The 15,818-nt window shown below is 45.4% G+C and overlaps 1 protein-coding gene across 2 annotated transcripts in view; it reads left to right on the top strand.

Annotated features, from left to right (window-relative positions):
• Positions 1 to 15,818, top strand: part of TMEM241 (transmembrane protein 241) — a 119,464-nt gene that overhangs the window by 1,479 nt on the left and 102,167 nt on the right. For both annotated transcript variants that reach the window (XM_056138222.1, XM_056138221.1), the window contains exons 2-3: positions 4,837 to 4,883; positions 8,382 to 8,459. In XM_056138222.1, the coding sequence (XP_055994197.1) occupies positions 4,837 to 4,883; positions 8,382 to 8,459 (125 nt within the window). The remainder of the gene's footprint in view (positions 1 to 4,836; positions 4,884 to 8,381; positions 8,460 to 15,818) is intronic.

Genomic DNA, 15,818 nt, shown 5'->3' with positions numbered 1-15,818 from the left:
CTATTGGTTTTGGGGATTTAATCTAGTTAACTCAACCTAATTTTGAGTCTTTTTTTTTTTTTTTGGTGGTGGTGATTGTTGTTTGGGGCCACACCTGGAAGTGCTCAGGGCTTCCTCCTGGCTCAGTGCTCAGGGAACCACAAGTGGTATTGAGGCCTGAACTGGATGGTTGGCTGCATGCAAGATAAGCAAGTGCCTCAACCTCTGTACTGTCTGTCTGGCCTCTAGACCCAACATTTAAAAAACATAAAATGTCCTCTACGATAGAGCTGGAGTGATAGCACAGTTGGTTGGGTGTTTGTCTTGCACACAGACAACCTGGATTTGATCCCTGACACCCCATATGGTCCCCCCAAGCACCAGCACTCAGTAATTCCTGAGTGCAGAGCTGGGACCAAGCCCCGAGTATGGCCGGTGTGGTCCCAAAACAAACAAAATGAAAAGTCCCCTTAGAAGGGTTTTTGTGAGCATTAATCGAAATGATGTTTATAAGGTGGTTGGCCAAGTAATGAGCATATATCAGAGTATATGCTCAAATTATAAGTGCTAATTACTCATAGAAGAAAAGAATGGAGGAAGAAAATACAAGTTTTGCATGTGGTATCGAACAGTAACTATTGACCTTTAACAGATTTTATTTTTCTTTCTGGGAGAGGTAGCTAAACTATAAGAGACCTGCAGTACCAACTCAGGAATATGTCAATCAGCCTTTTCCATTTCACTGTCCTAAGTTGTCTAACTAACTTGAGGATATTACATTTAACTTCAAAGCAGAATGGCCTTCCTTTCATTACATAGAAGGAACATTAGTAACAGGGTATTTCCTGGAAACCCACAAGCCATGCATTTTTTTTTAAGTATACTTCAATAGAACAGTCATTAGGTAGCTGTGTACTTCTTCCAGCCCTGGGTGCTCAGTGTTATTTAGGTATTGATTGACTGAACTTGTTGGGCGCAGTGCACTATTACCATAATCAATGTGATGAAGACCAAGTATTTCCCATGTGTATCATGCTTTAAGGAGCTAGATACAAATAAACAAAATTGTCATGTCCCCCAGGAATATTTAACATGAATATCTAAGATGAATCTCCCCGAGGCTGGGGCCAAGGACTGGAGCACAGTGCTTTGAATTTGGAATTCCAAGTTTGACCCTGGTGCTGCATGGTCCCCCTAGCACCAGAGTGGTAGCCCCAACCACCACTGAGCATGGCCCCCAAGTAAACAAAATCAAAATCACAGATTTACAATTTAAACAATCGCCTAACCGGCATCCTTCTGCATTTTTTTTTTTTTACAGTTGTTTGGAATACTTTGGTTTAGGGCTATTGGGAGATGGCATAACTGGCGAAGTGGTACTAGGTATCAATCCTAGGGCTCCTTATACTAAGCATGTGCTCCTGCCCATTGACCTAGCTCCCCTACCCCTATTTCCTCCCTCCCTCCCTCCTTCCCTCCCTAACTCACTCCCTTTCTCCCTTCCTTCCTTCCTTCCTTCCTTCCTTCCTTCCTTCCTTCCTTCCTTCCTTCCTTTTTCCCTTTCCTTATTTATTTCTTTATTTTTTCAAAAATCAGGACACAGTCATTTTCCAAACAATAAAACAGGCAGGATACAAGTGGAAATAGGTATTACTGACTTCCTGGTAGGCCTGCTTTTATTTGGGGGTGGGAGGTACACCCAGCTGTGCTCATTTGCTGTCTCTTGGCTCTATGCCGCAAGAATTACTCCTGGTGGGGCTTTGATGACCCTATACATTTCTGGGAATTGAACCTAAATTGGCTGCATGCAAAGCAAGTACCTTACCTGCTGTACCATCTACACACACACACACACACACACACACACATTTTTATTTTCTTTACTTTCATATTTTTTGTGTTTCTTTTCTCCTTCAGTTATTTCCCTTTAGTTTCAGAAAGAAAATTTATTTTTGTTTTTTAAAATCTTGTATTTCTGAGCAAGAAAGATGGCTCAAAGGGCTGCAGCACAAGCTTTGCATGCAGGGAACCCAGGTTCAGTCCCCAGCACCACATGCTCCCTGGAGCACTGAGCTGGAAGTAAGTAGCCCCTGTGCAATGCTGGGTATGGCCCAAAAACTATTTAAAAAAGAAAAATCAAAACCAAAACAGAATTTTGTATTTCTTAGTCTCACTCCTCCTTACATATAATAGAGTGCTTGGTTTTTGTTCAGAGTTTGGAAATCAAGGCTGCCGGCTTTCCTGGCCACCATCTGAGCCCAGCGTGTTCTTCCAGCCTGTGAGAGGCTCCAGCAGTTACAGGGGTAACTGCCTTGGGTGGAATCAGGGCTCTGTCCTTCCCCACAGCTTGTCTGGCTCCTGTCTGTCCAAAGAGCCCACCTCTGTCCTCCTGCTGATGTTTTCCTTCAAATTACATTTTGCTCTGAGCAACACTTTTCTGTGGGTGACATAAGAAATTGGTAATAGGAAAAATATCAAGGACTTTGGTTTCACTTCTCAGAGATTTTTCCCCCCTCTGTCCTTTAGCAAGGAGAGGCGTTCACTTCAGCATTTTATCTCTCCTAGAGTGTAGGCCAAAGCTCAGCACACATGAACTAAGTATATTTACTTAGTTATTTTTATGAATTTGTTATGGGTGATATAGGGTGTGACCCAGTCTTCACTGAATCTTTTCTTTGTTGGTATTTTATTTTTTACTTAAAAAAAAAAAGTTTGAGGCCAGAGCAATAGCACAGCGGGTAGCGTGTTTGCCTTTCACGCGGCCCACCCGGGTTCAATCCCCAGCATCCCATATGGTCTCCCAAGCACTGCCAGGAGTAATTCCTGAATGCAAAGCCAGGAGTAACCCCTGAGCATTGCTGGGTGTGATCCAAAAAAGAAAAAAAAATAAATAAATTGACTTCTGAAAAAAAAATAAAAAAAGAAGTGTGGGCTAAATCTCGCAGTGCACAGGGGCTCTTCCTGGCCCTGTGCTCAGAAGTGACCCTGCTATGGGGACCATCTGTGGTTGGTGCTGAGGAGCACACTGGGATTGACAGCATGCAAGGCAAATGCCTTGACCCTTGTGTTATGTTTCCAGTCCTTCTCGGTCTCTATTTTAGAATAAAAATATTGGGGACAGGTGGGGTGGAGGTGTATCTTGACTTTCTTGAGTGATAGACTTTAGGAATGCATGAGGTCTTGTCTAAAACTTACAGACCAAGCACCAACACTCAGCAAAACCTGTGACTTTTGGGAGTTCTAACAAGGGAAATTATGTGTAGCTTAATCCATGAGTGGGGGTTCGGGGGGAATCAATGTATAAACTTTCCTAAAGTCAATATACTATCCTTCATTTTTTTATATCATACAGAGCCTGGTCAGCTTCCTGTGGCATATTCGATGTGCCAAAAACAGTAACAACAAGTCTCACAATGGAGACGTTACTGGTGCCCGCTCAAGCAAATCCATGAACCATGAGAGGACAGTGCTGCAGTGCTACAGAGACTCAGAGTTCGTGCCCAGAGTCATTTAATGAGTTTGGACTTCTTTTTTTGTGTGCCAGGGACACCACACCTTGCAGTGTTCATGCCTTCCTCCTGACTGTATACTCAGGGATCACTCCTGGAGGGACTTGGTGGGGGGTCTTATGGGGTACCAGGGATTGAACTAGAGTCAGCCCATAAAGTTCTGTAAATTTGTTTAAATTTGTAAAACACACAAATTCAGGGACGAGAGCAATAGTACTGTGGTAAGGCACATAAGGCTGACCAGGGTTAGATCCCTGGCATCCCATATGATCCCCAGAACCCCTCCAGGACTGATCCCTGAATGCAGAGATTGGAGTAAACCCCGAGTGTCTTAGGGTGTGGTGTTTAAAAAAAAAGATTACTTAAGGGGGCATGTGGTCACTAGATGATAGTACAGAGGGTAGGGTGCTTGCCTTGCGTATGGCAGACTCACACCCAATCTCTGGCACCCAATATGGTTCCCAAGCCCTGCCAGGAGTGGTTCCTGAGCACAGAGCCAGGAGTCAGCACTGAACACAGACAGTTGTGGCCAAAAAAAAAATTTTTTAAAGGAAAGAAATACATACAAATTCACCTTAGCTACGTTACTTTATTTAAAAAAAAAAATCCTTAAGATGCTAAAACACAATAAAAATTTTAAGACACCTAAGCAGAATTAGAGGAAAAAAAATTCTTAGAATGCAGAAACCAGGGGCTGGAGCGATAGCACAGTGTGTAGGGCATTTGCCTTGCATTCGGCCATGCCCAGGTTTGATTCCCAGCATTCCATATGGTCCCCTGAGCATTGCCAGGAGTAATTCCTGAGTGAAGAGCCAAGAGTAACCCCTGTGCATCGCCTGGTGTGACCCAAAAAGAAAAAAAAAATGCAAAAACCAAACCAGACCCTAAAGATGAAGGACAACAATGGAAAGAATTACTAAGAGGTTTCACTTACTTCAAGAGTGGTAGTGAAAGGGGTTGGATTTGTAGCTGACTGGACAATAGAAGATTTCATCCAAGAGTTTTTCCAGTTTTCCAGGAGTCGCTGTCACTGCAGATGGCACTTCTGGGGTTTGGGAAGATACTGAATGACTGGAAATTGACACCCTCAGACCCAGAGACTCTGCTTTTTCTTCACACTTGATACTGGTTTCATTTTCTTTCATCTCTAATGTGGTCACACTTCTGGGAGGCGTGGTAGAAGCAAGTCCACTCTCTTTAGAATGACCTGGAAGATTATTTTTCCTACTATATGATTTTGGGAGTAATAAAGTGCTTTTTTGGAAGTTGAGTATACTTACATTTATTTAATAGAGTTTTTTGGATTATAGAATTAGAAATGTTCATTTATCTGGTATTTGTTTTTCAGTATGTCCTGTCGGTCTTGAAATTTACCTATCCTACATTATTCCAAGGGTGAGTATCTTTTATGATCTTTATATATATTTGTAAGAAATATCCTACCACCATCTTAAATGTTTGATAAAACATGGATGGACCAAATGCAGTCGTTTTCAACTTTTTTTACACCTGAGGAAAGGCACAGTACAAAACTACGGACTATTAAAAACCACAGAGTATGCATTACACTTAGAGAATTAAGTCAGAAGGAGAATGACAAACATTGTCCAGTTTCACCCATGTGTAAAATATAGAGAAGACAAAGACTAAATAAATAAAACAAAAGTAAATATTTCAGCTAGATAGCACAGCGGGTAGGGCGTCTGCCTTGCACGCAGCCAACATGGCTGACCCGAGTTCAATTCCTCCGCCCCCCTCGGAGAGCCCGGCAAGCTACCGAGAGTAGTCGATATGCCAGACACAGTAACAACAAAGTCTCCAATGGAGACGTTACTGGGCCCGCTCGAGCAAATCGACGATCAACGGGAGGGCCTTTACCTTTACCTTTACCTTTAATGACAAGTTAGTGATTATTAGAGGGAAAAGGGAAGGGGTGTGTGTGTGTGTGTGTGTGTGTGTGTGTGTGTGTGTGTAAATAAGGTAAATAGGGGCAATGGTAAGAATGTTGGTGGTATACACAATGTTGATTTTCAGTGATGCATACCTAAAACTTAATGCTATAATACAACATAACTTCCATTAAAAAACCTAAAGTATCTTTACCGGGGGCTGGAGCAATAGTCCAGTGGGTAGGGCTCTTGCCTTGCTTGTGGCTGACCCAGGTTTAGTCCCCAGGTGGTCCCCCACGCCACTCCAGGAATGAGTGAAGAGCCAGGAGTGTAGAGCCAGGAGTGAGGCTCAGGTCTAGCCCCCAAACCAAAAATATTTTTACTGACTGCATAGGTTTTTTTTTTTTCATTGAAGATTGTCATTTTTATAGCCATTCTTTTTTGGTTTATCTTGTCTTTTTTTGTTTGGGGGCCATACCTGGCCACGCTCATTGGCTACTCTTGGCTCTGCATTTTGGGGCTGCTCCTAGCACCCCTCTCATTCCTCTTGTTATTCACTGGGCATTTTTCTTCCTACAGAGCTCAAGTGTCTAAGTGTTGTTGGGGATCCAACCTGGGCCTCCTGCATACAAACCATGGGTTAAACCTGTCTCTGTGACCCAATATATTTTATTTTCGGGCATTTCAGTTGTTTTACACTTGGGCATATAAAAATAATAATAAGAGCCAAATCCCATCTTCCACTCACCAGATACTAGGAGCAAGTCTCCCTCCCCTGCTCCTGCATAGGACAACTGGAAATGTCCCCAGATGCTACTGCTCTTGCCCAGACTGGCTGAGGGCAGAGCCCACATCAGTTTGTTCTCTCCAGCTGATTCGGAAACTTCACAGAGGAGACATAGAAGGTGGGTCTCAGAGGATGAGCAGGTGTTCATGGCTCACAGGGAGAGGGAAGAGCATCATAGGTCAAGAGGTCACCATGTGAACACCCTCAGAAGCAATGGCACATCCCGAAGGCTGCCAGGCAATCAGTTGCTCCTCATAAGGGTGAAATGTGACTGGAAGGACAAGGGACAGAGCGGTTCCTGGCAGGGAGAGGGTGGTAGGTCCTGGCAGGGAGAGGGTGGTCGTTCCAGGCCTGTGTATCACACAGACTGTCCTGGGGGCTGGTGTTTCTCGAGGGCCACAACACTTCAGTCTATGGTAATCATTTCTGAGATGAGTTCTTAAATAGTAGCTAAAAACAAGGTTTGGGAATATCTGAATGATTCACCTGAAAAACCAAAACCAGTTAAGGCCGGAGAGATAATAAAAGGTTAAGGCACTTGCCTTCTATGTAGCCAACCCATATCTAATCCCTGACAACATATAGGGTCCCCCAAAAACTGCCAGGAGTGATCCCTGAGCAGAGCCAGGAGCAAGCCCCGAGCGTTGCCAGGTGTGACCCAAAAACCAACCAACTGAACAAACAGCTAAAAACAGGAAGAAAATGAAAACCAGAAGACCAATGATCAAGACGTCTTGTACCCCCTGTTTTTCACTTGGCATTTTGTTCTGCTTCTCACTGGGATGAAGGGAGAGATACTTCAGCCCTTGACCCTGTAATCTTGGCAAGTTGAGTAAGTGAGTCTCATGTGAGTGGGTTTTTTTTTTAGTTTTTTGGTTTTGGGGGTCACACCCAGCAATGCTCAGGGCTTAATTCTAGCTCTGCACTCAGGGATCACTCCTGGTGAACTTGGGGGACCATATGGGATGCTGGGAATCAAATCCAGATTGACTGGATTTGTATGAACAGCAAGCACCCTCCCTGCTGTGTTATTACTCACGACCCAAGTGTGTTGTGGCAGAGCCTGTGAGCAGCTGCCTGTGGCACCAGGAAGAGTCAGCTGTTGTTTTGTTGTTTGTTTGGGGAGCTATCCCCACTTAGTGGTGCTCAGTGCCACCTCCAGATAGTGCACAGGGGACCATGTGGTTTCAGATCAAACCCGGCCCTCCTGTATATGCAAGGCATGTACTCAGCCCCTTAAACTATTTCTTTTATCCCCCTCTTTTTTTTTCTAAATGATAGAATACAGCAATTGAAATTTCACTTTAGAAGAACCCCTCTGTCAGCTCCGTGAGAATGGTTGATGTGGGCAAGCTTGGGGTGGGGCACACGTAGAGGACAAAAGCTGTGGGCCAGGTGTGAGCTGCTGAGAGCCTAGATGAGTGAGGCAGAGGGTGGCGGCTGGGCTTAGGCTGTGAGAGCCTACGTGGGGACGGAATCAGTGGGAGGTTTCCAGGAGAAAGGGAGGTGGGGTGAAGGCAGGGCTAGGCTCATCCAGGTTTCCGGCTTGGTTGGTTAGGAATAAGAGGATGAGGAAGGGGAAGGAGAAATTCAAGTCATGCTTTAGGCTTGTTGGTATCTAGGGCTGTCTGAGTGGCTGTATTTGGAGGAGGATGAGGGTTTGGAATGCATCCATGCAGACTGAAGGTTACGTTGGGGTCCGGAGGAGGTCGAGCAGGAAAAGTCTAGAAGACGAGAAGCTATCAACGTCAGCACAGAATGGGAAGCTGAACCTGAGAGGGTAGTAGAGACTGGATGTACGGTCGGAGAACGTTGTAAAGATTGACTGCACCATCTGTGGACAGGCTGCACTGGGCAGTATTTGAGACTGTGGCACTCCAAGAAACTCACACTGGCTTTCTTTCCCCCCATCATTTGGTATTTGCTCTTCCCTTCTTACTTACTTTGCTTAGTATGATACCCTTCAGTTTTATCCATATTGCATCAGACTTTAAGAATTCATTGTTTCTTACAGCTTGTAAGATTCCATTGCGCGTGCGTGTGTGTGTGTGTGTGTGTGTGTGTGTGTGTGTGTGTGTGTAGTTCCACAACTTCGTTATCCAGTCATCTGGACATTTGGGTTGTTTCCACATCCCTGCGATTGTTCTTAGCTCAACAATGAGCTAGGGCGTGCGCCTGTCTTTTTGAATGCTCACGCTGACCTTTGCTCTCTCCTAGGTGGCAGACATTTCTAGGTGGCCTCTTGCTTCATGTGTCATGGAAACTGGGCTGGGTGGAGATCAACAGCGCTTCAAGGTAGAACATCCAACTGTGCTCAATTCATGACCATTTTCTTTGGGATTATGTAATTATTTGGGTGTTATATCGGAAGATATGGGTATGTATTTGCCTTATTTGGTCTCTGAGTTCCCTGGGATTCAGTAATTTTATACTCAAATAGAACTCAGAGTTTGAACTGAGGGATAGAATTTATAATACCCCGTTCACCAGACTTTGTTTTAAATCGTAAGATCACAAGGAGTGAGGCATTAACTCTGCTTTAAAATTGTTTAGTGAGCTGTAGAGAGCTGAATGGTCTGAGCACCTGCTTTGTATGTGGGAGGCCCAGGTTGGAGTCCTGCTGCTGCATGAGTTCACTGAGCACTAGTGGGAGTGACCCCTGAGCACAGGGCCAGGAGTACCACTCAAGCACTGCCAGCTATGACCAAAAATCAAAACAAAGCAATATAATACAATTTAAAATTTCTCTTTGGTTACAGAGACGGGGGGATGGGGGGATGGGAGTGGGAGGGATATTATCCATGGTGGTGGAAAATGGGCACTGGTGGAGGGATGGGTATCTGATCATTGTATAATTGAAACCAAAGCACAAAAAAATGTAAATCTACAACTTTAAAAAAAATAAAATAAAATAAAGGGGAAAAAAAAAAAATTTCTCTTTGGTTTGGGAGCCACACCTGGTGGTGCTTGGAGCAGCAGTTAGCGCCAGAGAGCAAACCCGTATCTCCCACATGCGAAGCACGTGCTCCAGCTTGTTGAGCTATTTCCTCAGCACAAATTTATTTGGGGATTATCTTCTTGAAAATTTTGCAATCTGGTTTGAAGTTATTTCTCACAATAACTGGAAGCTGTACAGAGGGGGCCAGAGAGACAGCATGGTGGTTAAGGTACCCACTTCACCCAGTTCTATTAGTCATTCTCCCAAACCCACCAAAAAAGGCAATGAAGCTATGAGGAATTCAATCAGTGTTGAATGGCTAAGTTAAATATGATGCAGACATACAATGAAACTTTTATTCAGACTTAAAAAGAAAATTCTGAGGCCAGAGATAGTCTGATAGAAGAGGAGAGTTACTCAGGATTCTTTCCCTGTGAGAAGTGGCCCTCCAACAGCAGAAGTTTGAGACCCACTTAATACTACTGTCCCTTGAGCTCTCAAGAGTTGTAGGTTGTAAGGGCAGGAGGGATATTTCAGCAGATAAGGTGCTTGCCTTGCATGCAGCCGACCCAAGTTCAATCCTGGGCATCCCAAATAATTCCATGAGTTCACCAGGAGTGGACCCTAAGCACAGAGCCAGGAGTAAGCCCTGAGCACAGCTGGATGTGACCAAAACTAAACAATCAACCACAAGAATTGTAGATTCTTGGGGCCTAAGCAATAGATAGTACAGCAGGTAGGGCATTTGTCTTGCACACAGCCAACCTGGGTTCAATTCCCAGCATCCCATATGTCCCCAAAACACCTCTAGGAGTGATTACTGAGTGCATATCCAGGAGTAATCCCTGAGCACCACTGGGTGTGGCCCCCCCCAAAAAAAAACAGAAACAAACCAAAAAAGAGTTGTAAGTTCTAAGGCTGGAGAGATTGTTCAAGATTAAGGTATTTGCCTTATATCCACCTGTAGCCACACAGTGGTTCAAATCCTGCCACTGCATTTGCTCCCTAAGCACTGCCATGTGTGGTACCTGAACACTGCTGAGTGCACCCCCACATAAACACACACACACACACACACACACACACACACACAGAGCGTAGGACCAGAGAGATAGCATATGAGATAAGGTGCTTGCCTTGCATGTTGCCAATTCCAGTTTGATCCCTGGAATCTCATATGCTCCTCTGAGCACTGCCAGCAGTCACTCCTGTCCAGAGCCAGAAGCCACCCCTGCACACTTTCACCCCAGAAAGTGAATGGTTCTGTTCATCTCAGAGATTCTGGATATGTCTCCTTTCACTCCCTCTGCATTCATTCTCAGGGACCCACCGTCTCCTTCATAGAAGGTTTCACAGTTGCATGGTTGATGTTAAGATTTATTGAACTTTTTGTGTGTTTGTGCTGAGAGACCTGGTGTTTAACAACCACTAGTGCAGCTCAGGATTCCCACAGACTGTGGCCCTGGCAGAGGCCCCAGCCCAGTGCTCCTTTGTGTGCCTGGGCTGGTGGCTGGTGGCTTAGCTGCTCTTTCCCACCAACTGCATTTCCTGATGACATGATTAGGGAGCTGAAGTATGATGACATCGTTAGGGAGCTCTGCAGTAGGACTGTATCAAAGTGAAGGCAGCAGAGGCAGATCTCTGCAGATCAGCAGCAGGCAGGCAGTCTGGAGTTCTGGGGTCATTGTGGAGTGGGGGTTTTAGTGTTGGAGCTGAATGGTGGGTTCCAAATAGCCTATGTCACACAGTGCTCCATTGTCCTTAGCATCCAGAGCACAGAATCCCAGATTCGCTCTCAAATGCATTGTGTAGTGGCACCACCTTTCTTACTTTAATAATGCTTAAAATTTCATTGATTTGGGGGAGGTGTTTGGGCCATACCCTGCAGTGTTCAGGAGTGACCCCTGCTATGCTCTGCAGACCATAGGAAGGAAGTACGGGGGATTGAACCAGGGTTGGCCTCATGCAGGGGAGGCCCCTTAGGTCCTGTCCCATGGCTCCAGCCCTACCTTTCTTTCAGCACAGTGATGCTCATGGGTACCACTTGGGGATTGCACGTGGCTGTGGCTCAGTTAACCCCACACACTGCTGCCTTGTCTGCTGTCACAGACAGTTTCAGGCCCTGCCCCTGTTGACTCCACCAAGTAACTCCAGAAATTCTGCCCCTCCCAGGGCATCTGTCCAGTAAGCAAATTCAGCAGCTGTGGGTCTCCGGGAGTCTTCCAAGAATGATAGTGCTGTTTTCTCGTGACATACGTGTCGTGTAGGGCAGCTGTGGCCAAGCCTTTGCCAAACGTCGAGGTGATTTTTCTAGCACACATTGAAGTTCTGCGCTAAAGGAGTCCAATCCACAAAAAACATTGAGTAAGGGTTGGAGCGATAGCACAGCGGTTAGGGCATTTGCTTTGCATGCAGCTGACCCGGGTTCGATTCCCAGCATCCCATATGGTCCCCTGAGCACTGCCAGGGGTAATTCCTGAGTGTAGAGCCAGGAGTAATCCCTGTGCATCGCCGGGTGTGACCCAAAAAGAAAAAAAAATACATTGACTAGTAGTGAGACTCTGGCATTCTTTGGCAGTTTTCAAAACCATTGTTCTGAGCCAGGGATGCATCTTGGCAGTAGAGCACTTGTCTTGCTCTTGGAACCCTTGCACGGGACTGACTCAAGCAGGAGTTAAAGGGAGAATGTAGGGGCTTTTCTCTGGCTTTTTTTTTGGGGGGGGGCACTGTTCTACTTGTTTCAGTAAGAACATTTGGGGGTTAGCACTGTAGCCTCCTCCTCCCCCACCCCCCAGCACTGAGCATTCCCCGTGTGACTCCCACAAATGAAAAAAGTAAGATTTTTATATGAAGCATGCTGTTTACTTTTATTATATACTTATAATATTCATTTATATTTCTAGGAAACGCCCCCAGTGATGCTTGGGGGTAGAATGCCAAGTCCATCCTTGGTGGTGCCCATCTCCGTGGTGCTTCGGACCACTAGGCAATGCTGGGGGCCGTGCAGGATGGGGGACCGAACTCAGGGCCTTGCACATGCGTAAAAATTTTTACTGTGTAAAAATCCCACACTTGTGTAAGCCCCTCACGCTCATAGGGATTACACGGGAGGGATGTTCTCGTGCTCTCTGGGCGGCTCTCTCTCCCCACCCGTGTTCAGTGCTCTGAAGCCACTTCTCTACCCGGGATGGCTGTGGCCTTGGACGGACGAAGGAAGAACAAGGGCCAATCTGGTTGCTGATTAATTGCCATTTATTCAATCTCTCGTCTCTCCCAGCTCTCTCCAACTCTCTGTGTGTCAGTATGTCTATCTCTCGCTAACCGAGCAATTATTTCTTCCCACTATATCCGTCTCCTCTACCTCTCTCACTGCTGTCTCTCTGTTAATAAATCAATCAATCCAACAACAATCCCCTTTCTCCCCGCAGCCACTCTTTTTTATCCTCTCACCACGCCTCCCGCCTCCCGAGGGGAAGCGTGATCAAAAATGTTTTTCCAGACTTCCCGACCACCTGCAACCCACAAGGGCAAAACAGCCCTTAAGGTGTGTTTCTCCTCTCCTTAGACCTGCAATTTAATTAGCATCTTCAATTCTCCTTCCTAATATTTACCATTCTGTATGGACACCGTAGTAGACACTTTTAGGCTTGGAGGGTGACTCTCCTGGGAACATCTCACCACAGACTCAGACTACAGTGCTCAGGCCAGATCAATCATTCCTAATCCCAGCAGGGTCCAAATCTAGTTATTACTTTTGGATCATGACAGAATTTGTCCATGACCAAGCTCTTAACTTATAGTTAGGAATTAGGGCACTTTGGCCAAGACTATTTCAATGCCAGGGTAGCTTATAGCTCACCGCTTGCCTGAGGTCCATCCAGTCTCTAATCAGGACTCTACCTTTAGGAGAACAACTGAGACTTAAGTCAAGAGAGCAGATGTCCAGGAGGTAATATTATCTGGACTCAATCAACTCCCAATCCACAGGCTTGTCTTTTTAACTGTCTTCGTATGTCCACACAAAAGGCAATTGCTCTGAAATAACTAACCATGCAAAGGGCATTCAGGAGAAGAGAAAGACAATATTTACAAGTCAGAGTCTAATCTGGAGACTAAGATAATTGACAGGCTGGGGGGCAATCAACAAACACAAGCTTCTAGCAGCCAGGGAGGAAGGGCAAACCAAAGTTATCCTACGCTGTACCGCTTTAGCAGTCTCGCTGACCTGTGTTTAATTTTTTATTCTCTTCTCTCCTTCCCCCACTTTTCGGGTTGCTTGTGATGAGGGGAGACTGCACCCACTGGCTGTGCTTACCAGAGTCTGTGCTTCTCAGCCGTGACACTGGCACACCCATATGGTCGCAGTGGGCTGGAGATCACTCACTTTGCCAGGCTGGAGCCTCCGAATACCAGGGCTGCTGGGGCCACATTTAGGCATCGTGGGGTGGTCTGAGAATGGAATGGAACTGTCTGCCTCACCCACTCAGCCTGGCAATAGAGGCTCTTTTGACACCATCCCTAGGCCCTTTGAAAGGAATGGAGCTTACTTGTTAAAACTGTTTTGTCCACTGTATAAAGGAAGTAAAGTTTTGCTTTTCGAATTTGGGGCCACACCTGGCAGTGTTCAGGAGCAACACCTGGCATGGTGCTCAGAGATCATGTGTGGTGGTGCTGGGCTTCTGCGTGCCAAGTGTGAGCTCACTCATAGAGCGGCACTCTGTCCCCAGAGAGCAAGTGTTTGCTCTCAGGTGTTCAAGTGTGAGAAATTCTAGGTCAGAAATTCTGGGCTGCAAGAATTCTGTGACCATGGATAGCTAGCAAATAGAGAAGTCTCTATTTCTTTGTTCTCCCATCGAAAAACTCTCCAGGTATAGGACCAGGCTAAGTGAAATGAGTCAGAAAGAGAGGGACAGACATAGAAGGACAGTACTCATTTGTGAAATATAAAATATCTTAATATGAGACTAACACCCAAGAACAGTAGAGACAAGGGCCAGGAAGATTGCTCCACAGTTGGAATCCTGCCTTATGAGCTGGGGGAGAAGGCAACTGGGATTGAGAAGGAATCACAAAGTAAATGATGGTTGGAGGGATCACTCGGGATGGAAGATATGTGCTGAAAGTAGATAAAGGACCAAACATGATGGCCTCTAAGTATCTGTATTACATCCATACTACCCATAAGCAGTCTGGCGCCTTAGACCACTCGGCCATCCTAAATAGCACAGTGGTAGGGCGTTTGCCTTGTGCACAGCCAGCCCGGCCATACCAGGTTTGATTCCTCCTCTCAGAGAGCCCGGCAAGCTACTGAGAGTATCTTGCCCGTACGGCAAAGACTGGCAAGCTACCCGTGACGTATTCAATATGCCAAACACAGTAACAACAAGTCTCAAAATGGAGATGTTACTGGGCCCACTCGAGCAAATCGATGAACAACAGGAGAACAGTGACAGTGACAGTGTAAATGAACTCACCCCTGTCTCTAAATGAGCATTGCGCCCATTAGCTAGGGTTCAGATTGGGCTTCTTTTTTGTTATTGTTGCTAGTTTTTTTGTGCCACACTCTGAAGTCTGCGCTAACTGGCTCTCAGGAAACCCTCCTGGCAGTGCTTCAAGGACCATATGCTGTGCTAGGGATTGACCCAGGATCAGCCAGATGAAAGGCAAGTGACTCAACATGTATTTACAATCACGTAAAACGCAATCATTTAAAAGTAGTTAAGGAGCCAGAGCAATAGTACAGCAGGTAGGTGCTTGTCTTGCATGCAGCCCACCCCAAGCACTGGACAGATCCCTAAGTATAGAGCCAGCAGTAACCCCTGAGCACTGCTGGATGTGGTCCCCCCAGAAAATAAACAAAAAAACATTTAAATTGTGCTTTAAAAAATGATTTTTTAAAAATAATGTATTCCACCTTCAGCATTTCTGGTGGTTATAATTTCTGAAACATTTAAAAGTGAAAGTGTTCACATTTCAGGTGACTCCTTTTTTGTTTCTTATTTTTAAAAATGGTATATTTTGCAGGGACCAGAAAGATAGCTTAATGGCTGAGCACTTGATTGCATGCAAGTTTGCATGTGACACCTAGTGCCACATGGTTGTTCCCTGATGACCATTTAGGAATAACCCCTGAGCACAGAGCTGGGAGTTGCTCTGTTAGGTGTAGCCCTAAAACAAACAGGAAAGTCATCTTTGTTCATGGAGGACAGTAGGTGCTCAGATTGAGACACTTCTGAACATTGGCCCCCCACTGTTTCTCTCCAAAGGAATGCTCTATGTTGATATGTAGCATTTACTTTTAGGGGAGATAATAAAGCCAACTTTTAAAACTTCCTCAGAAAATATGCTGAGAACCATTAAAGAGGCATAGCACTGTCACTGTAGCACAGTTCCTCCCGTTGTTCATCGATTTGCTCGAGCGGGCACCAGTAATGTCTCCATTGTAAGACTTGTTGTTACTGTTTTTGGCATATCGAATACGCCACAGGGAGCTTGCCAGGCTCTGCCGTGCAGGCTGGATACTCTCGGTAGCTTGCCAGGCTCCCCAAGAGGGATGGAGGAATTACCCACTGTGCTATCGCTCCAGCCTATAAGTAGTGAGTGGTCACAAGGTCAACCTAAAGTCATAATAGAATAGAAAAATAAAAATAGATATAATAGAAAAATAGATGCTAATTCATGATACACCAAAATAATGTAATTATTTTACTAGAAAC

This window comes from Sorex fumeus, unplaced genomic scaffold (genome assembly GCF_029834395.1).
Source record: "Sorex fumeus unplaced genomic scaffold, SorFum_2.1 ptg000128l, whole genome shotgun sequence".
Lineage (NCBI taxonomy): Eukaryota > Metazoa > Chordata > Mammalia > Eulipotyphla > Soricidae > Sorex > Sorex fumeus.
The sequence above is the reverse complement of the archived record's forward strand: the minus strand, read 5'-3'. Positions and strand labels throughout refer to the sequence as shown.